The 21,816-nt window shown below is 32.9% G+C and overlaps 2 protein-coding genes across 4 annotated transcripts; both read left to right on the top strand.

Annotated features, from left to right (window-relative positions):
• Positions 1-558: 558 nt before the first annotated feature.
• On the top strand, positions 559-2,466 carry LOC120344580 (uncharacterized). Its single transcript, XM_039413875.2, has 5 exons — positions 559-840; positions 1,068-1,190; positions 1,266-1,348; positions 1,692-1,835; positions 2,068-2,466. The coding sequence occupies exons 1-5, from the start codon at positions 583-585 to the stop codon at positions 2,357-2,359; spliced, it is 900 nt and encodes a 299-aa protein (XP_039269809.2). The 5' UTR covers positions 559-582; the 3' UTR covers positions 2,360-2,466.
• A 5,224-nt stretch (positions 2,467-7,690) lies between these two features.
• LOC120344782 (uncharacterized) lies at positions 7,691-20,675 on the top strand. 3 transcript variants are annotated; one of them, XM_078113199.1, is made up of 21 exons: positions 7,691-8,286; positions 8,615-8,697; positions 8,980-8,992; positions 9,277-9,480; positions 9,747-9,833; positions 10,258-10,433; positions 11,640-11,736; positions 11,950-12,043; positions 12,354-12,492; positions 12,645-12,789; positions 13,239-13,421; positions 13,666-13,767; positions 14,252-14,322; positions 14,504-14,606; positions 14,926-15,040; positions 15,563-15,783; positions 17,223-17,300; positions 17,570-17,709; positions 18,273-18,378; positions 18,636-18,738; positions 19,157-20,675. In XM_078113199.1, the coding sequence occupies exons 1-21, from the start codon at positions 8,247-8,249 to the stop codon at positions 19,488-19,490; spliced, it is 2,634 nt and encodes an 877-aa protein (XP_077969325.1). In that variant the 5' UTR covers positions 7,691-8,246; the 3' UTR covers positions 19,491-20,675. The 3 variants fall into 3 exon arrangements, with proteins under 3 accessions (XP_077969325.1, XP_077969324.1, XP_039270025.2); XM_078113198.1 differs by having other exon boundaries at positions 7,693-8,286; positions 9,744-9,833; XM_039414091.2 differs by having other exon boundaries at positions 7,694-8,286; positions 8,618-8,697; positions 9,744-9,833.
• The last annotated feature ends 1,141 nt before the right edge of the window (positions 20,676-21,816 follow it).

Below are 21,816 nucleotides of genomic sequence, written 5' to 3'. Positions count from 1 at the left end.
TATACAAATCTGTGATAGAACGGCTAGCAATATAGTCTATTCCAATGACAGAAAGATATTCAAATTTATATTACGATAGTTAGCGCTGCTAAATACGGTGTTGTTCAATTGGTTATATGTGTCATTGTTAATCTGTTAATCTTAACTTGTAATTTAACTATACAGATCACTAAACCAGACATACCCGTAATTTTGTTGCATAAGATAGTTCGCCAGGTGAACTAAATTTATTGTTGTCTAGTAGCGGAGAACAGCAAAGGTGATGTTTTTTGAACCAATGGGTGCTGACTCAGAGCTTGCTCGTTAGTCGTTACGCCTTCGATAATGACGGAAGTCTGCCAACTAGTTTGTTCCTTCGTTTTCAAGTCACTGCAATAATGCACTTTGAGTCCACTGTTGTCGCTACGAGTCGTACAAGTTCATGAGCGCAAAATAATGACTTGTGTATTGTTCAATTGAAATGGTAGGGAAATGTTCGAACCAAGCATGAAAATACGACGAAATTTACCGAGACTGCTCACCTTGATATGAAATGGTTCACCATGGTTTTATTAATTAACATTTTGAGAATATTGAATAATTATGCTACGTTTTTGTAAAATAAAGGGATCAATTTCTAGGCTCATTTTGCAAATTAATTATATCTTTCGTCTAGCATTGAATATACGTTATCTCCTTCATACTTTTCAAAGTTTTTATATTTATTGCATAATGAAGATAATATGCGCTGGCTTAGGTAAAACCGGTACGAAAACCATTGCCGAAGCACTGAGAATTATTGGCTACAATGTTCACGATGTATTCGAACAATTTCATTATGACAAAGAATTATGGGACAAGGTATATATTTTCATTTTTATCAACAATCAAGTTTTGGGATTTATGTGCGTTGACGTGGATAAAAAGGAAATGAAACGTTTAAAAATAAAGCTAAAGTAATGAGAAGATTTGAATATTAATAAAAAAATCTTATTCCATTATAACTACTACAATAAGTATAGGTGGGAATTGGACTCTATAGTTTTTATTCGTGAACTCGGAAAACTACATTAAAACGTACATTATAGATTTTAGACAATACCGCTACAATACAAGATTACCAACGGATTCTAGGGAATGTCGATGCAGTGATGGATTGGCCTGCAGCAGCGGTTTGGGAGAATATAATGGAAGCGTTTCCAGACGCAAAGGTAAATAAATCAATGGCCTAGAAACGGACTTTGACATATAAGCGTCGACAGCTAAAATATTTAAAAATTCTGCAGGTTATCCTAACTGTGAGATCAAGCGAAGACGAATGGTATGAAAGCATGAAAAACCATTTTGAAGTTACCAACAAGTTTGCTCCGTGAGTGATGTGCAATTTACTTTTACTCTTGGTTTATCGCTACATGCTATCCACGATCAAACTCCTTCCGTACCCATGGTGAATCTGCAATAACGTGATGAACTCGCTATCAGACTAATATTTGTGTATACATTACTTTTTGGACACGAAATCGACCTCTGGATAGCTTTGTTGAATTGTTGTCGGTTTTCTTCTTCAACTTGTTGTTGTTCTGAAAAAGTCCACAGATACGGTAGCCGTTTTATAGTTCCAGCATTGTTCAGGATAGGATTTTGACGAGATTGTAGGTAAAATATTTTGCATTGGCTTTCGTGTCCTTCTGAACTCTATTCTCTTGTTTAAGAACGAATGAAATGGTGTTGTACCTTTTTCATCTATTATTTGCCGGTCCTCTACGTCGCGAGTTCCATCAATTGGAGAATGCTTTCATTCCACCTTATCTTGGTGTTCCTCGAATGTTTGGCAAGCCTCGGGAAACGTTTTTAAGGTGATTATTAGTTATTACTATCGTCAAGTTTTATGATTTACGACAGATAATTTCCAACATACCGATATAAATTGATTGGTTTCAAGCAGGTTATAAATACTATACTAATTTTACACTTATATGTTTAACAACAATAGACCCCAAAACTAAGTTTGCTCATACTGTTGTTTATAAAACCCCAATTAAATTGAAATACCTGACTTTAATATTGTTATATTATTATTCCTATTAGGTCAAGATATCGTCAGCATAATTTGTATGTTAAATCGATATGCCCAAGTCAAAAACTTTTAGTCTACAACGTGAAAGATGGCTGGAAACCACTGTGTGAATTTCTTAACGTTGAAATTCCCCATAAACCTTTCCCAATTGAAAATGTCAGAAGTGAAATAATTCGTAAATATATGAATAAAACGTGGAAATACGACTGCGGACTACAGAGAAAAATAGAGAAACAAGTTATTTTTCGATTAGGAACACTGTTGATTGTATTTGTTGCAATCGTGTTTTTTATATTTTTCTGATACTTTCTTATAGTAAACTATTTTACACAAACCAATCTCATCTAATAAATGAATGCTCGATTCGTCGGTGTCGAATATCGAAATGAAAGTCAATACATATATCTTTGAATCCTTTCGTTATTTCTTAACATTGAAGCTGGATGCTAAAACAGACAAAGCAACATACGATCAATAAGCAGCTTCTCGTTTCGGAAGTAGCATAGCGTCTAGTATATATCAATATGCAAAGCACTTATTGGTGTAAATCAGGGGTGGCCAACACGTCGATCTCGTCTGATGTTGGTTAATTTCATACCAGCGCCTGTTGTGTGCTTCAAGGCGGAAGGATGGATACAGTACTGTACATGTGCAAAATACGATATACATCTACAGTTCGAAGGAATTCAAGAGTCTTGCTGCACACTAACACAAATATATTATTTACATAGATACCAGGCAAAGTTGGGGGAGAGTTTTTCAAAACTTACGACTAAAAATTAGGCAGGAATCAGTCGATCATGATTAACGATCAGTTGATTGCGAGCTATTTTAAAGATTTTAGTCGATCCCGGTCGAAAGCAGTTTGGTCACCCCTGGTGTAAATCTGTGGTAAAGATACAGAAACGCGATTGCGTCGCATTACATATTTATCAATGTATGTCAGCACGCTCATACCATTATTACTTCAACGAACACTTCAAGCAAAATTGCTGCCTGAACATTTCATAAAAACCTGCACCTATGCCTATTTTATCACTGTATCAAATGTGAAATTCAATGGTAAAATTGGGTACTACCGAAGTATGTGAACCAAGATGGTGGGCACCGGAACGTAGTATGTTTACCAACGAGGTCAGGGTTAGGCCATAATTTTATTCCATTTTTATTTTAGTTTTATTACCTAAAATTATAGCCTAACTCTATCCTGGTTCACATACTTTGGGAGTAGCCTACCTAAAATTGCTTCCAATATTGGGTCTTCGACAAGGAAACACAAGTCAAGTTCATGAATGTTCGGTTGAAGCAAATTTTCCACGATACAACGATGAAATGTCGTCTGATAGTGATGAGCACGAGACGTAAAAGCAATTCAAATCAACGCACGCATAAGGAAACAACCAAGAGGAAGCACTTCCCAAATCGCAGACATTTTTGGAAATAATACTGGCATAAAAATTCCGCAGACGCAGTGAAAAGAGCAAACCTTTATCGGAAAGTTTAGTCATTCCAGTAGCGCGTTTGAAGACTGCGTAGTAGACTATACTTAAAAAGTTTAGCAATAGCGATTTCATTGGGTTACCTGTAAAAACTATATTTTCGTGACTATATACTCTATTTGTCAGAGTATGGAAAACATTGTAAAGATTACTATTCTAGGATGTATCAGGTGAGAATAAATATACATAATATTAAAAATTCGATTAAGATTTAAAAACAGTGCAAGACCTACCATAAATGAAATAAATACAAGTGATGCTTTGGAGACACCGGGTAATATAAACATAATTAATGTAGATTGTAGACATTTTATTAATATTAAGTCGGCGAAACAAAATGATGTCACCCTATTATTCCAAAAAATCAAAATTTCATAAATTAGAAGTAACTCACTATAATGACAATGTCCTTCTGGGAATTTCACGTGGGATAAAAAAATCAAGTAAACTATTTACCCCAATTAACGACTATTTAGATTAATGACCTATATATCTTATCTTTGGAATGACAATGATGAAGATAACACGGAAGAGCTTAAACTTATATGTTACGTGCCATTACCTTATTTTTCCTGCTCGTGTGGGACGAAAAAGGTAACTTTCTGTGAGTATGCATTTTGCCAATTGCTTTTTTTTGTTCAATGAACAACATTTTAGCGTTTGAATATATTGTTCATATGCACATTTCGGTAAAAGTTATTTTGTTTTTTTGTCGTCTCTCATACCGAACAATTTTATGAATTCTGGACACTTCAATTTTCCAGTAGATAATTGGCGATAATTGATTGCGGATTTGACCACACTGTATTAATAGGATGACTAAAAGTATTCTCATTTTTCTCATTTCAGCAGAACGAAGGTTAAAGAAGATTAACGATGTTCAACCTGTAAATTATTTATTATAGTTTTATAATATCATGTGATATAGTGCAAATCGTGAAATATATCCGGGTAAATAAAATAAAAATTCTGCCTTAAAATATCCCCTATTTTCGTCGGAAAATCGGTCATCAGGCATTTTATCATTTTCATTGAGGCTAATGATCACTTAAAACGCAATATGCAATACACAATCAATAAATAGTCCTTGCTTCGAAAACATTGCGATAGGAGCACAGCGCGCAGTAAGTATCGATATGCAATGCAATTTTGAATGTAAATGTATGGCAAGAAAGTAAAGAGACGACATAGTATTATTATCTCATAGAAAATCTCAAATAAGTCTCTGATCACGGTGTATGTGAGTCAATTACGTCACGTGTACTAATCCGAGGAAAACTTCAAATAAAATTCAATAATCTTGTGTGTTGAGTATACAAAATTTTCCACATACAACCAGCGATTACAAATTTATATTTACTGCGATTATAATTATATTCTCCCAGGTCAAATATGAATCTAAAAACAAACCGGCCCGAATTAAAGATGAGTATACAAGTTGCCTAGGAACAGAGATAAAGCATCAGTTAAGACGCAGTCGTATAATGACAGAAGAAAACTTTGCCTGTCTCGAAATAACATAATCAATAACAAAAACAAAATGGCAAAAATGTTCATTACAAAAATCAGACGAATAAACTATGAAATTACTCTCAGAACAACTTTTCGTCAAACATTTTACCTGTTCGTTTAATCACAGATAGCAAATCGAGACCGCAATTTACGGAACTATTTTTTGTGTGAATAAGTGCTTTATTGGTTTTTCCGTGATACAATAACTATTTCAACAATACTCAATATAATGCAATTAATTTACAGAGTTTTTAAAAATATGAAACAATAGTACTCGTCCAGAAGTAGTCCACAGTTCTGTAAAATGTGATTTCAAAATACAGTTTAAACAAACCAACAATCCTTTAAAAATCATATTGGGTAATATGAGCAAACACAGCTTTTAAACCACATATGATCACAAATTCAAATCAAACCTAGGAAATTGCGCAAAATTGAGGGCCAGACATAGCAAGCAATAGCTTTATCAACATTTCATCAAACTGTTTCTCCGTCTAATTACAATCTCAGGCAAAATCGACTGGTAGGCTATCATTATTGATTTTGTAGCAAGCTCTCTCATTTATTCAATATTACTTTAGATGAAAAACTTGATGAAGAAAATGATGCAGCAAGTTTTGCAAACGTCTTGTTTCATAGACCATATAATGACGAGGAATCATATAATCTAGGAATATTTTTATTAGCTGAATTACTTTTTTATCGGTTTAATCGGTCGGCGAAGATAATGAAAGTTCGGCAAGGTTGTTGTGGTTGGTGCCGTTCAGAAATACACCCTCAATTAATTCTTTTATACTCAAGGCAATCGAGGTGATTATAGGTATGTGACACGAACAGGATGTTTATGCTTGAAAGTGTGAACTCTGAGTAATCGATCATGACGCTTTAAATCAGGTATTAAGCGTCAAAATTGCCTAGTCAGGTTGGTGTTTCATGCTGTACTTTCAGGCTGTAATCAAAATATTTATTTATATTTATGTTTACATAATTATACTGTTATAATATTTTAAAAATCTATGGTTACCTATTCAATTGATGCGGATTGAAAAATACAGTATGGTAGAGTATGCAATTAAGTAAACTATTTTACAGCTTTCCTTCACTTCCATCATATATACAAAAATATGAAACTATTCGTAATCATCCTTCTCATTTTTGGAATCGTTGGGTAAGTGATATTTCGTACTTTGCCATGTAAATATATTTTATTAACATTCAATTAAAAAAGAGAATTATATATATTGTATTTAATTATTTAGATCAATCACATCTCATAAATGCAAACATGACAGTGATTGTGCGGTGGGAGAAAAATGTACTCCAGGAATGGATGATGAATTATCTTGTCATGGAAGTATTGCCGGTGTTGTAAACGAGGATGACCTTTTGAATGCAAACTTCCGTATGTATTTTTGGTTTTATTGTCTTAATTAAGAAGGTAACAAGTAGTAGTCAATCAATTAAACAATTGCTCCAAGCTTAATTTCCGGATGTATTTTATTGCATGTACCATGTGCAGTAATTTCTATTTATCTTCAATTAAACGGTATTGATAAGAGAAATCCATCCATCATTTTGAATCCATGCAATAGTTAATTTGACTAAAATTGAACTTTAGCTTGAACATCTATATAAAAGTGGATTATTCTGAAATTCTCCAAAAAAGCACTTGCAGTTATTTATGTGTGCGTATTATAGTTTGGTATTGCCAGGTTTACACCTATTTAGATTCGAATTTTGACATATATTTAACCAAAGTTAGTCATTTGAAAGCATTGTTGTAAATATACACATACAATGACACATATCATTGCTTTTATTTTTCACGCAGTTGGCTGATGTTAAAGCAAAAGAATGTGTTGAATACAGTGTTGAAGAAACTGATTTATTCTTCTATAGCATAGAATTTTAATACTTTTAGTTTCATTTACTCTTGATATTTTTGGTTGCATCAAATAATGTTGTACATTTTGTTTGTTTCATTTATTTGTTTATCACCTTCATTACTATTTAATGCCCAATCGATCGTATTTTTTTCACGAAAATATATTTATTCTACTCAGATATTAATTTTTTCCAGGTGTTGTAAATGAATTGCGAGCACAGCAAGCTAGAGTCATATTTTAATAGTACCTAAATATCATTCCATGTAGGCGGTAATCATGAGCATTACGGAAGTAAAAAATTGTAGAATGACGCATCTTTTCTGAAACGTCATTATTTGTGGAGTGCGAAAGGTGAAACAAACCGTTCAGCGACCACATAAATCGCACAGTCTTTTTACAAAACCTGAGCAAGCAGCATTATCATCCACGTAAGCATGTTAGAAAAAGTTGTCTTGTTTCAAGTTTCTTGCAGAGACATCGCTTGGTGTAATTGAATCTTTGACAGTGATTTGGTTGAAGGATAGGATAGTTAAATATTAGATACTTGGTTTGTCAGATTACTGAAAGTTGGTAAATTTCTTCCGTGGGTGGAGCACTTTCACAGGCCCAAAAATACTGTAAAATCACTTCAAAAAAATAATTCATTGCATTTTAAACTCTTCAAAACAGTAGGATAGAATCTTCACAAATTTATATAATTTAGTATGTTTCATTTAATTCTTGTATTGCGGCGTAGTTACTGGTTTGCATTCTAGTTTTTAAACTAACTTATACAGCCCCGGTGATGAATATTAGCAACTTCGAATTTATAGAAGGCACCATAAATCTGAATTTCGCCTTTTCGTATAAATTTGAAAAAAAAGTTTATTATTAATAAATATGAAAAGAGTAATATAATCAGTAATTGATTTTCCCACTATACTAAAATACACATTATGAATAAACAATTTAAAAAAGAAGTAAAAAGGTACCTCAGGGAGGCACCATTACTGGTTATCGAGCAGAAACACTCGTGATTTAAGTCTAACAGTAATAGATAAATTAAATATTGAATATTAAAAGAACAAAGTAAGTCGAGGCGACCTGGATACCTAGAAGATGCCCTATCTAAAGAGAAACGAATACCCACTCCGAGTACCGTCATGTGTAACAGAAATAAAAATCGTATTCAAAATGCAACAAATATAGTTGTCATTTGACTGTCCTGTTTACTTGTCTGTGCACGTTGACTTAGCAAATATTTTTTGTTGCTTTGTCGTAATCAGTTAAAGATTCGAAAACAAATAGTAGTAAATGAAGATGATACTGAAGTTTTGGCTTCTATTTGGAGGAGGTGAGACGTTTTATATATGTATATCTGCAATATGCAGATTTTTAAATGCTCAGTTTGTTTAAAACTGCATTGATAAACATTGATTAGATAGAGGGAATTTTTCTTATTGATGCCATGACAAAAATCAGGACGAAATAAAAAAGCTTTCATAATGTACAATATTTAGATAAATATCAATTACGTGAAAAACAAACTAATTGCAATTATTTCCATTTTTACTTCATTTAGTACACATTGTTCACATTTGTTAGAAGTTGTATTGCATTGTATCGTGATATAAACCTAGCGCAAGTGCAAGCTCAACTGTAATACTTCATATTTTTCTCAGTAGCAATAGTAATACAGAGTCTGGGAGCCATAGGAGATTTTCCCTGCAATGGTGGCATTTGTAAAGAATTCACCTTGACTGCGGTAAGTTCCATCAGATATTCAAAGATACTAATATTTTTTACCTTTCCTTCCTTTTCTTTCAATTCATATATGTTGAGCCGACTTAAAATTTTAGATAGTTCTACATATAATTATGATTCTAATAACTATTTTACCTGAATATTTTGATATGTTATTGCGCAAAAAGTTTGTAAATGATTTAAATTATCATTGATCATCTAAAACTAATTTATTATTGTATATTCATTTATAGTTCTGGTTAATCTCTTTGAATTATAAAATAACTTTATTATTTTTTTACAGGAGCAAATGCGGGGTATGTTGAAATTATGTTTTTATTTTTAGATAAGTGAATTCGATTTTATGTTGTGTTAGTAACCTATATTTAAACAGCCATATAAGAATTTGATGACAATTTCCGTCACGAAAGTATGTGATGAAACTAAGAATCGAACATTTAAAACGGTATCCGCAAATATTTTTCACTGGCTATTTCTAAACAGTTCCGATTTTCTTTTAATGATCCTTTTTAAAAGACTCATTTAATAATAATAAAACTCGACTTGAACATTGTTTTCTGATCTACTTTTTCCTTACTAGATATTGAAAACAATCCCGAAATCCTCAAATTCATCAGAGAACAGGTAGAACAACAACTAGTAAATAGTGATTCTGGCGGCAAAGTCTTGAAGCCGAATATAAAAATAGAAACATCTGTATTTGGACCCATGCGATCCAATGATCATCCGGTTGAAAGTACAGCTTACAAATTTACGACTCATGCGCCAACTGTCACAAACTCAGGTATTAGTGTACTAATCATTGATTTTCTGACAATTTGAATTAATATTCTCGTAAAACGGATACCAATAAACGCTGATACCTATAAGCTAGCAATCAACCTTTCTCTAACAAAGTTTTTATTTTGTGTCAGCCGACATCGTTTCCAATATATGTATTCACTGACCAAAATGACGTTTTAATTTGTCTAAATTTTTCATATTGAGCTAAAATCGACTTCAATTTTCGGTCAACGGTATGGTGATATAACGTTGGAATTTTTTTAGAAGCGAAAGTGGATACGACAACCACGAAGCAAACACCTTCAACTCCAAACGTCCCTGCCACAACGAAGGAATCTTCCAATCCGATTACAGGTAACATTTTTCATTTATTTGCCATTTGGCAAAGCATTCGTTTGTGCATAATCCACGTGCTGAAAAGCGCCAGCATTTTTCATATATCTAATTGTTGTCCAGAAATAATGATTACAACAACTCTTACTCAAATCTTATTCATCTGATAAACATTAAAATACAATTGATAGATTGGTAATAAATTTGCTGTAGATTCACGAAAAAAATACTTGTAGATGTATAAAGATTTTCATGCCCTGAATGACATTTTTCAGATGTTGAATGAAATGTGTAATATCAATACAAAAGATTCCATTCCTTTGATTTGTTTTGTGTAATCGAGTTTACAATAGCGAATTTTTTCATGCGTGATTGTATTTTGCCTAAAACAATGTGAGAAAATTTCAATGTTATTTCGAATTTTGCATCTTGCTAAATATTGCAGCAAAAAATTGCACCGATGGCTGCATGATCTTGAACAAAGCAGCCTACAAAACAGCAAGATTTTTAACAAATAATGGAACGTTTTTAATCAACATTCCAAGTATTGATGGAACTAATGACTCAAAAAATGTTTCTGTCTTCTGCGATTGCCACAAAAAAGATCAATACAGTTTTACAGTGAGTTTCTCAATCGTTTTCAGTTTTTGTATTATAGTAATGATGGAATATTGTTTGCAAAATTACTCATTCGAATTAGCGAGAATCGGTGAGCCAAGTTAATTACTTCTTTATTCCGTCTATACAATTAAAGCATACCGATGCGACATTGTTGCAAACAAGTTTAGTTTAGCATATTTCATGAGCCTGAATTTAAACAACCTCGCGTTTATATTCATTATTTTCAAAACAACTCGACTTGATTTGAATCTTGTTAGTAAACTGCAAGACCAAAATATATCTATGTGCGCAGCCTAATTATTTGATGGCTCATGCAATATTTTCCTCCGCAATATATTTAGAAAAAATCTTGTTACGTGACCTCTGACCTGAGAAATTAAACGTGAACAGGTTTAGGCTCTCTCGTCACAAATAAAAAATGAAATACCTTGGGAAAAAATCATATTTTTATTCCCACTGTTTTGCATAGCCAACAATTTCTTGTACAAAAATGAAATTGTGCAGTCGTTTTAGTTTCTATAAAAACCTTGTATTGGTCATAAACGAATAAGCGTTAACAGACAATACCACTAAAGAGCGAGAACTATTCAACACAAATACCACGTTTTGAAGCGTTGCCGAAGTATACTTCATTATGTATTGTGCTACAAAAAATCTTTTTGTTAGAAAAATGCTTTGACCAAAACTCTTTATACAATGTATTTAAGAATATATTGAAAATATAAAATTTATGATGCACTATTGACCTAATTCTGAATCTGTAATTTTGACATTTATTTTTTTTGCTCAACTGTCGCATGTTACAAAAATGTTGCAGGTATTTAGTAATAATAGATATTTAATACCAAAAACTGAATTGTTTGGTGCAAACTAATATTTTTATTTTTAGAAAAATTTTGAATATCGAATCGCATCAGCTACGCATTCCATTTCCTCTCGATTTGACCGAGTCAATTAAAATACATGAACTCGTTCCAATGCAATCCCGACAATGTAACTTAGTTTATTTTATGACTAATATGGCGTTGAAATAATGTTGTAGGTTGCTTTAAGTTTAAATATTCACCTTTCAATTTGACGTACCGGTATGTCGTGAAGGCGCGGTCTATCCAACGATAATTCGCAATCAGTGATTTCGTTGAGTTGAATTACATACGAAAGCCAAATTGTAAATTTTGCAATTTGAATTTCTCACTATATTTTTAGGTTATCCAGCGGCGCATAGACAACACAATCAATTTTAATCGAACATATGCCGAGTACGAAAATGGATTCGGCGACGTTGAACGTAATTTCTGGTTAGGTGAAATTGTCTTTATTGCAGAACTTACTGTTGGTTCATCCTTGCAGCCAACTTCAAATTCAAAACTTTTAAAATATATTCAATATATTTCAATCAACTGTATTTAAATTAAATTTTACTCCAGTGATCAATTATTGTTTCAGAATTTCAATTCCATAAAATAGAATTCAAAAATAGAATACAAAAATAAAAAATTGTTCTCCAAATTCCTAGGTCTGAAAAACATTCACGTTCTCTCGAAAACAAACACGCTTCTGGTAATTAAGCTTCGAGATAATTCCGGGAATATAGAAGAAGCATGGTTTACGTGAGTTCAAATTTATATCTTCAAATATTAGAAACACAAAAATAAGATTTTATTTTGAATTTCCGTTTAACGCTGAGTTGATTGCGATACTTACTGCATAACCTTACTAAATAGAGGAAGTGTTCGCTAATTGCCACAATATCTAAACCTAACAAAGTCGTCGAACATTTCTAAATCAATGTGAACACTATATTCAATTCTTCAGAACAAAATTGGTAATTGAAAAATATAATGATTTATTTAAAAGCATTTAGGTTTTGTTGTAATTTATTTATTTATTCATTCTATGATTGCATTTACTTTGTTCCAGGGGTTTTAGTGTCGGTAGCATCACATACAATTATCCTCTGACATATCACGCGACCAACATACCTTGGATGAAAAATGGCTCGATATTCTCTGCGTTTGATCGTGACAACTTCCGAGACCCCGACAGCAGTCTTTCAAGGGTAAGTAACAAAAACAGTACAATATTCCTATTTTACGTATAAATGATGACGGTTCTTAATACTTTGTTGTTAACTGTCTACTTTTATATAGTATATATAAGTTTGTCTTGGTTACTCATAAAATGTGCCTGAAACATAATATTTGCTTTTAGATTTACAATTCTGGCTGGTGGTTTGGTGACACAATGAAATCAAATTTAAACGGAAATTATGACGGACGAGGAAGAGGAGGGATATTTGCAAATCAGTCAGACGATGTTTACTACACAATGGTAGAAATGAAAATACGACCCGAAGGTTAGTTTTTGCCTTTTAGCATTACACTTTTCTTGTTTTAAATTCACATTCTTGCTAATGAATCCGATTAATCACGAAGATTTGTCTCTTTTTGTACTGTTAGAATAAAATGAAAATAACCAATTTCAAACTTTGTGCTGGCAGTAATTTGATTAATCAAAACCACATCAGCAAAATCTCAAACATTGGAATAGTAATTGAAGTAATCAATAAATTGAACATCTATCTAAATTTAAAAAACTAAAATTCATATTTTTACGTTTAAAAATTTTGACACAAATCAAAAATTAAGAATGAAGCTTATTCTTTATGGATTTTCACAAATTTTTCGATTATTAAATTTTTTTGGGTTATCTAAGTCTGAATTTAGATCACAAATTATAAACATTTACAAATTCTAATAAATAGCACGCGGTAATTTAAAACGGGTTAAAAGATAATTTCTACAGAATCTTGTTACGATGTATCTCACTACAACATCACCAACTGTCCACCACAATGCACCAAAGCAAATCAATCTGTTCATTATCACCAGCGATGGTGTTTGATATCTTCATGTGGATGCAGAAATAATCGGCTCCTCGTTCAGTCGAAACGTCGGCCTACATGCCTTTCCTACAAGAAGTGTTTTCGTAAGTTTGAATGTTGGGTTCAACGCCTTGTTTTATGAGAAATCTCGAGCTCTGAGTAAAAAAATCTTTGTGGCATATGTCTGAAATCATCGAAGTCATTTAGGTAAAAATAAATTATCCAGAATCTACACTTTTGACAATCTGCTTCATCTGTATCACACATGATCATTAATAATTGTATATAGCAAATAACATGCTTAAAAATTTGACAACATTTCAAAACAAAATATTTATTTAAATTCAGGTCCCCTTGCGGCCAATTGTATCGATGCTTGCGGTTTGTCTGTGCCTTACATGTCCGATGGCTTTCCACAAGATGGCATTATTGCCAAAATCCTCATTGAAGGTTTGTTGCGTTATCGTAGTGTCATTATTTTTCAAAAATGTGAGCGCTCCCGTAGTATGTGAGCCAAGATGGCGGACATCAAAACGTAGTATGTGTACCAGGTTCGGGTTAGGACATAATTTCGTTCCAATTTTCCTCAATATTATCTATAGTTAGTTCTATCAAGAGTCCGGGGACTAGCCAATTGACTCCCGTGTTATTTGTACCTGAAATTATGGCCTAACTCTAATCTGGTACACATACTACGTTCCGGTGTCAGCCACCTTGGTTCACATACTACATGAGTAGCAAAATTTGTAATCTATATATACTGGAGTATCCTATAGAAGTAGTTCTTGGTGTTTTCCAAGCAACAGTATTCGATGTAAATATATTGACGTGAAGGCCGTAAGTAGGGTCCCCTGAGACCGAGAGAAATCCTAAAACAATAAATAAAAGTATGCGCAGGCAAACAGTATAAAATTTACGGATACATATTTTTCAGGCGAGTACCAAAAACTTTACTGTGACTGTACGCAGGCATCGCCTAATTTACAGAGTACATACGGTTGGGTGGTAAGTATCGCAGACAAGTATATATTAATCATGTATTATTAGTTTGGTCAAGTACAGAACTACTGTTGTTATTTATATTATACCAGTAAAAACATTTCTATTTGAAAACTGTGATCTCTTTTTTATATTGAACTCCGTCTCCGTACCTAATTATAATTTCAAAATTATTCATTATTAACAGATAATACAACGTAGAGTCAATGACAGTGACGACTTCAATAAAACCTTCAGAGAATATGAGCGTGGGTTCACATCTGGTGTAAACTCAATGAGTTATTGGCTTGGTAAGTTTATAAAATAAAAAGAGGTAAAAAAAGGAAAAGCATGAAGTAAAATTTTGCGAAATTTTGCAAAACGCATTATTCAAGTTGAATTTACGTAGCAATGAATAAATTAGTTTTAATAGATGTATGATTAATTTTTGCCCCTTGTTTTGCAACTCGGTGAACATATTAATTGTGCTTTGTTTTCTCGGTGCATCAAGTACGAACTTTTATGAAAATAAATTTCAATTGCAACATTGCAATTGTTTTTTGAATTCAAATCGAATGACATGGTAATATATTATTTATTTTTTATGATACATTATTTTTCCTTTGTTAGGCCTCAAAAAGATTCACCAATTAACCAACTATTTACCTCATGGTTCACCTGCTAAACTGCAAATTGAATTCAAGAGAAGTTCTACAGATGTTCATCATCGGTACATCCGGTTCAAGTGAGTTGTTGATGTGCTTTGTTGTTAGTTTATGACTTTGTGCCAGTTTTAAAGTAGTCATTGGAAACGAAGTAGACCCATGGATCGTTTTTTATTATTATGTTGTTGTTGTTAGCATTCTTTTCTTTTTCTTCTTGTTGTTATTGTTGTTGCTGTGAAAAATCGCTTTCCTTTCCAACTACTAAATCAATTGCTTTGAAAATTTTAAGGATTTAAAGATTGTTGTTGTCGCTAGAAGACTATGATTTTAATTTGTTCTCAACTTTTCAATGAATCCCGTGTGATCTAATAATTCCCTCAAAATCTGGCTATTTTATTTCTATTCATGGCAACACCGTTTTAATTCCGCCAAGCAGGACAGCCAGCGTTAAGGCTGTCCTCCGTTTTGAATTTGCGAACTCCGTGATCAGACACATTTTCGCGTGAGTTGCGTACGCTACCGGTACTGTGGTTTATAATTTCCATTTATTTAAGCTTTGCATACTTGTTTGGTAGAATCATCACACCTTTGTTGTATTTCAGGTATGTGAGAGTATACAATGCAACCAATGAATACCGCCTTGTTGTCGGACAAAAAGATGAAAACTCTTCTATGAGAAACTACTTAACATCTCAGACAAATAAGAACCCAGTGTTTAAAATTAATTTTAACAAAAACTATTCATCTGGTTGGTGGTTTGTTCCTACTGACAGTACTGATTCAAGTTCATTGTCAAACTTGAACGGTGTTTACGACGACCAAGGTATAGTAAGTTACATGTGCTATCTAGAACAGGGGGGGCCTAACTCGTGGGTTTTCGAGGGCCGCATTGCATTTTGGTAAGTGCAAAGGGCCGCAAACAGTTTTTGATATATATTATTAATGTTTACTTGAAGCGTATTTCAGATAGATGTGGTTTGTGACATATACTGTGATGCAATTAAACAGCCGAATAAAGTTTTGTTCTGTTCTTAAATTTCAAATGCCATTTACATACTAATTTTTACATTTCACTATTATTGCAATTTACTGTATTTATTACAAAAAATCACAATTTTTTTGTCAACTTTCCGAAACATTTTTGAACAAAGTTTTGATAAGGAAAGAATAATACATACACTAAAAATGACCTAAGCTAAATATGTAAAACTGAAAATTTATAAAAATACTACAAAATAAAATCAATATTTTTTTCCTATCACATATGTCCTGGCGTTTGGCATCTCTTTTGTGTCTCCAGCTTATCAATATCAAGTTGAAATGATTTTATAGTACCAACTCTAATTAACGAGGTCACATGATCATCGGTTAATCTGGATCGTTGAGAATGTTTGAATAATTTCAGTAATGCAAAAATATTACGTTCATCATTTCATGTATAGATCAGTAAACAAACAAATGATTGACTTTTCGGACCAGACATTTCTCGCCGCGTTTCTTGACATTTCTTACCATTACGTGGTATAGGACCGCTTGAGTTATGATTGATATATATTAATTTTTCGTAACTAGGTAGTTGTATAAATATAATAATATACAAACACATTAAATTTTCTGTTCGAACTTGATCTTTAAATTTGTCATAATGACTGCTTGGCTTATTCTGATAATGTCGACTTGTATTGTATTCTTTCAGTGCACTGATGGAATGTGCTTTAGAATTTTGAGAAATGCAGAAATATTGCAACTCCCATTTTTCATCAAAACTGTCACCTTCTTCATGTACTTTGCATTACATTTAATTCCTGAAGTTTTTTTTTTCAATTATTTTTTTGCTAGCTTGAGGTGTATCCATAATTGGGTCAAATTGAAAACAAAAAAAATAATTTACCAAAACCACTTTCAGTAAATCGTCGTTTACTACGTGAATATTCACTTTCACTTTAAAAGGTTTGAAAAATATATTACATTTAGATAAAACAATTACAAAATGATACAATCGTTTGGGAACCACTAATCTAAAATCTAGATACTACCAATGTGACCACAAAACTAGAAGTATATTTTAACGAAAGAAGGGAGGGAGCATTGTGTTATCGCAATCGTCCAGTCTAAGTAGGAAATAATTTAACATTTATAGCTACGTTTAATATGAGTGAATAAAAACTAATACGATTCATTTATTTTTATTTTGAATACGAAATTTTACATCATAAAAAGTACTTTTGTCAATTAAATTAAAAAACTTTTTTTTTGTGAAAGGACCGCATTGTATCTCCTGGGGAAATGAAACTGACTTAAGTGTGGTTGAAATGAAGTTATTTCCGGCGTCTGTGGAGGGTATTTATGCTTTATAATAAAATAATTATTGTTGTAGATTCAAAGTCGATTTGCTAAATGGAACATTTCAGCAAATATTCTTTTAACATGATTGTTAACATGATGATGTTACTCACGAATGAGAATTGTCCATGATCTTCACATATATGAGATTGAATATAATACTCGGGTCATTGTTGATCTCTTTTATTGGTTTATTAATTCAGAATAATTGTCACTAATTTTAAGGTGATATTTGTCCAATATATATAAATGTGCTTTTGTTTCAGTTAAAACCTGCAAAGAAGCATGTACTGGTTACAATAGCGGCATCGACATATTAGCACATCTTCAGCCAGACGAGAATAGTCCGGGCTTTGGAGTGATTTGCAGTTGTTACAACGATGTCGACTGCACTGATAACTGGATAGTAAGTCGAAACATTATTAAAAAATACTCTTATCTTAATAACTTATGTCCCATTTTTCTGTAAAGATTTTGAATATCTTACTGACAACGAAGTGAAATATCGAATGGATACGCCAGATACAACCTGTTGATGAATTCATTATAATATGAGTCTGTAAACTGATTATCTAAAATGAAATGTAATAAAAAGCAATGCCAAAAGTATGTGGACATAGATGGCAGACACTGGAAGGTAGTATGTGTACCAAGGTTAGGGTTAGGCCATAATTTTATGACAATTTTCCCTATTTTAGTTCTATTACGAGTTCGGGGACTAGCCAAGTGATTCCCGTAGTATTTGTACATGAAATTATGGTCTAACCCTAACCTGGTACACATACTACGTTCCTGTGTCCGCCATCTTGGTTCACATACTTGGGGAGTACCAAACAAGTTTAACTTGCATATCGATATCTGCAAAGAACAAATGATAAAGAATGGTTGGGTAATATTGCGTGCATTAGACAAGACATGGTCTTAAATACTTACATCGAGAGGAAAGGTTAATAATATAATTAATAACAGGTATTCCAACGACGTGTAGCAGCGGACACCGGAGCCAACTTCAGTCGACCCTTATCTGATTATAAAACAGGATTCGGTGACTTGAAAAACGGAAGCTTTTGGCTTGGTGAGTGAGCTTTCAAGAACGTACGCTGAAGTTGCACCACACTTCAATTTATGTCTTCTGATCTAGGAATAAATTTACCTTTTTCACTTACAACACGCATGGAATAGAAAGTTTAGCAGTTCAATATTAGCCCTAATCGTTGTGATGCGAAAGAGATTATGCAATATTGTAATATTCTGTTGGCGTGAGGTGAAGAACTCAGAACGATTTCACAATGCAACCTTTCAATAACTGTTTGCTACTTTCAATAACTATAGGTTTACAAAAAATGAAGAGATTAATCCATACATCTCAGGGAGACGGCAAACTATTGATAAAAATGACGACAAAATACGGGAAACAATACATTCTGGTTTATAAGTGAGTGCGAATATTTTATTTTTATTTTTATTATCTTTCAAAAGCTATCGAATGAACCATAAAAAAATTTTCTATTACTGACAACTTTAATTAATATAAAATAAACGAATGCCATCAATGATAAAATCACAATGTTTACCTATACATCAAAGATTATTTTAGGGCTCATTTGCAAAATATGACAAAAATATATGATATTTTGCAAAAGTAAGTTACCCCCTTTCAATCGAAATTGGTTAATGCGAAATGTATGGCTAAATTTATGAATTTGAATGTCATGTCATCTGCACGGTGGCTCGAATAGAATAAATTGCTATAGGACGATTTTAGGGTCGTTGTATATTATTACTTTTAAATCAAAACAGTATACATTGCACAAATTTTGAAAATGAACAGTTTACTGAATTTTTATTTTCAGAAAATTCTTTATAAAAGCTCAATCGAGCACAGATGATGAAAACGCCATTGAAATTAGAGATTACGACAACCTCAATAGCAATTTTACAGGTAATGCAGATGTCATGAAGTCCAAGAAATTCACTAATTCGACAGGATCTGGAAATTACAACAGTGGATGGTCGTTTTGGTGGTGGTTAAATGAAGATGATGATTGCAGTTTGAATGGGCCTTACCACAAAGGCAACGGCGTTACCTGGTTTGGTGAATCAGGCACATTTGCCAACTATACCAGAATCGAAATGCAATTATGTCGAGCTGGTTTCGAATGTCCCTTTGTCAATTCAGGCTCCTAATTTCCACATAAATAAATCCGGTTGATTGAAACCATTTTATTTTTATTCAGAAGGTTTAAAAAGTGCAGTCTCAAATCAAAAGGATTTTTGGAAAAAAAATACGCAAGTATTATTCTGTAAATCTCTTCATAACAGTCCCGATTTTTTCGACTGTTGTATTCAACGATTTTGAACCTCCGAGATAGTATCGCGCGTAAAACAAAACAAATATTTAACGTTTAGTGAAGAAAAATCAGTTTACAGTCATTTTCAATCATTCGAACTGAAACTACTGTCAAAAGAAAGCTAAATGAATGAAAATATAAGATTTAAGCTTTTATGATAAAGTGCTGCACATGTAGTGCAATGCATTGGGTGGATATAATCGTTTTTTTTTTGTCGTTACGTCTGTGTGGGGAATATTTATTTCCTTCAAGCCTATTTTATTTATATATATATATAGTTGAAATGTCAAACCAAAGACTCTCTGGTCCCCATGCGTCCCGTCATGCTTTTCATTCAGGGACTCGTCAAGTCTCAAGTCACGCGTTATTGCAAACAAACGCATCGGCACTTCGCATTACGGTGATAAACTCTCTCATATTGAAATTCAAATGTGCTCTAAATATTTATCAAAAATCATGTAACGCTGTTGAAGCTTTTTGATTTTTCATATTCACGCGGTGACAGCACATTTGAACCCACGTACATTTGAACCCATACATTTGCACCCGTATATCCGCGGGTTAAATCTATATGTGGGGGCTAAAATCCATGGGTTAGGGTTAGTATGGGTTCAAATATCCGTTGGTGCAAATTTTCATAGGTGCAATAGTATGCAGGTGCATTTGTCGTGGGTTCAAATTACGGGTTCAAATGTAATGGAACCTAAACATATATAAATTTCACAAAATCGAGTACTAGTAACCGCGCATGCAGCATGCAGTGTGAAATATTTCTGACATTGGTTTTAATAAAGATGATAGTTTGATTATATGCACACTGATACATAAACTCCAAAATACACAATGCCCGACAATGATTATAAAACTTGCAAAATAGATTTCATAGCAGGTTTCTCATAGATGGGAACATTACTAACAATATTCTTTTTTTTTGTGATTATTATATATTGCGACTCATTGGGTAAAAAGGTTTGCCATCTCAGGGATACAGCTTATCAATTTTGAAATATACTGGTTTGTATATAAAAGGTGTTCTGTATATCTTCAAGTTATTTCCATTTTAAGCAAGGAGGTAGGTAGTCTTAGATAAAAATTGATTGTGATGATTGCATTGTGGTAAGTATTCTAACTCAGAGAGGGAAAAGACGTAGATAATATAACTCGATATTGAAAATTCCAGCAAGATGGAATGGATATGCATTCTAATATAACTCGGTCGATACTCTTCTAACCTTGCAATAACACTCTCACTAAATATATACTGTATATATAAATATATACTTATGCTTCAGAAGGTTATCCTGTTTCGAAGATTAGGTTTCTAAAAAGAAATGTTTGTATAATATACTGTATAAATTTTCTCGCTGGTACTCAGCTATTAGCAGAAAGGGTTGCAGGCATGGATAAGATCAACATAGAAAGGTAAAAATGATATTGTTCGTTTTCGTTAATTTCTAAAAAATATTTAAATTACACCCTAACTTTACGAAGTACGTATAATAAACTACATACAATAGCATTTATTTGTTATTACATCCACGCAATTGTATGTACTGCTAATTTAAAAGCGAATTTGTCTTCTCTTTTTGTTCGCGTGCTACAGGTTAGGATATTTGGCAAATTAGTAACTCTATTGCAACCAATCAAATAAATTGTGTAAAATCATCTAGAGTGTTGTAGGGATAATGATATATCAAGTTTATTCAATGTAGGTAATTCGGGTAAATAATTATTATTAGCTGAAATCGGATTTAGGTCAGTTTCTTTGATTTAGGACAAAACGACTTGGTCGTAACAATTCTTAGCGGCTGTGCGTTATACACGTAGCTGGTCGTAGCCCCGGGACAAAACATATTGTTGTGATAGGACAATCAAGATTAGATCTCCTGCCATGCTTGATAGTACATAACTCAGAGACCCACTTTCTTATATATATGTATACGTCACGGTTTTGTATTAAAAAAGAAAGGGAGATTACGCAAGACTGAAAGTAACAGTATATATCCGTAAGATACTGTACTAATTTTGACGATCAAGTTGGCAATAATATATCAATTGTGTGCCGGTGAAGTCAGATATATTTGTATTCGTTACTGCGAGTGAAGATCAGGTCATCTCATAAAGAGGATGTGATAGAGATCGAGCTGAGGATTGGACCACTC

Source organism: Styela clava, chromosome 5 (genome assembly GCF_964204865.1).
Source record: "Styela clava chromosome 5, kaStyClav1.hap1.2, whole genome shotgun sequence".
Classification (NCBI taxonomy): Eukaryota; Metazoa; Chordata; class Ascidiacea; order Stolidobranchia; family Styelidae; genus Styela; species Styela clava.
Note: the sequence above shows the minus strand (reverse complement) of the source record. Positions and strands in the feature narration are given on the sequence as shown.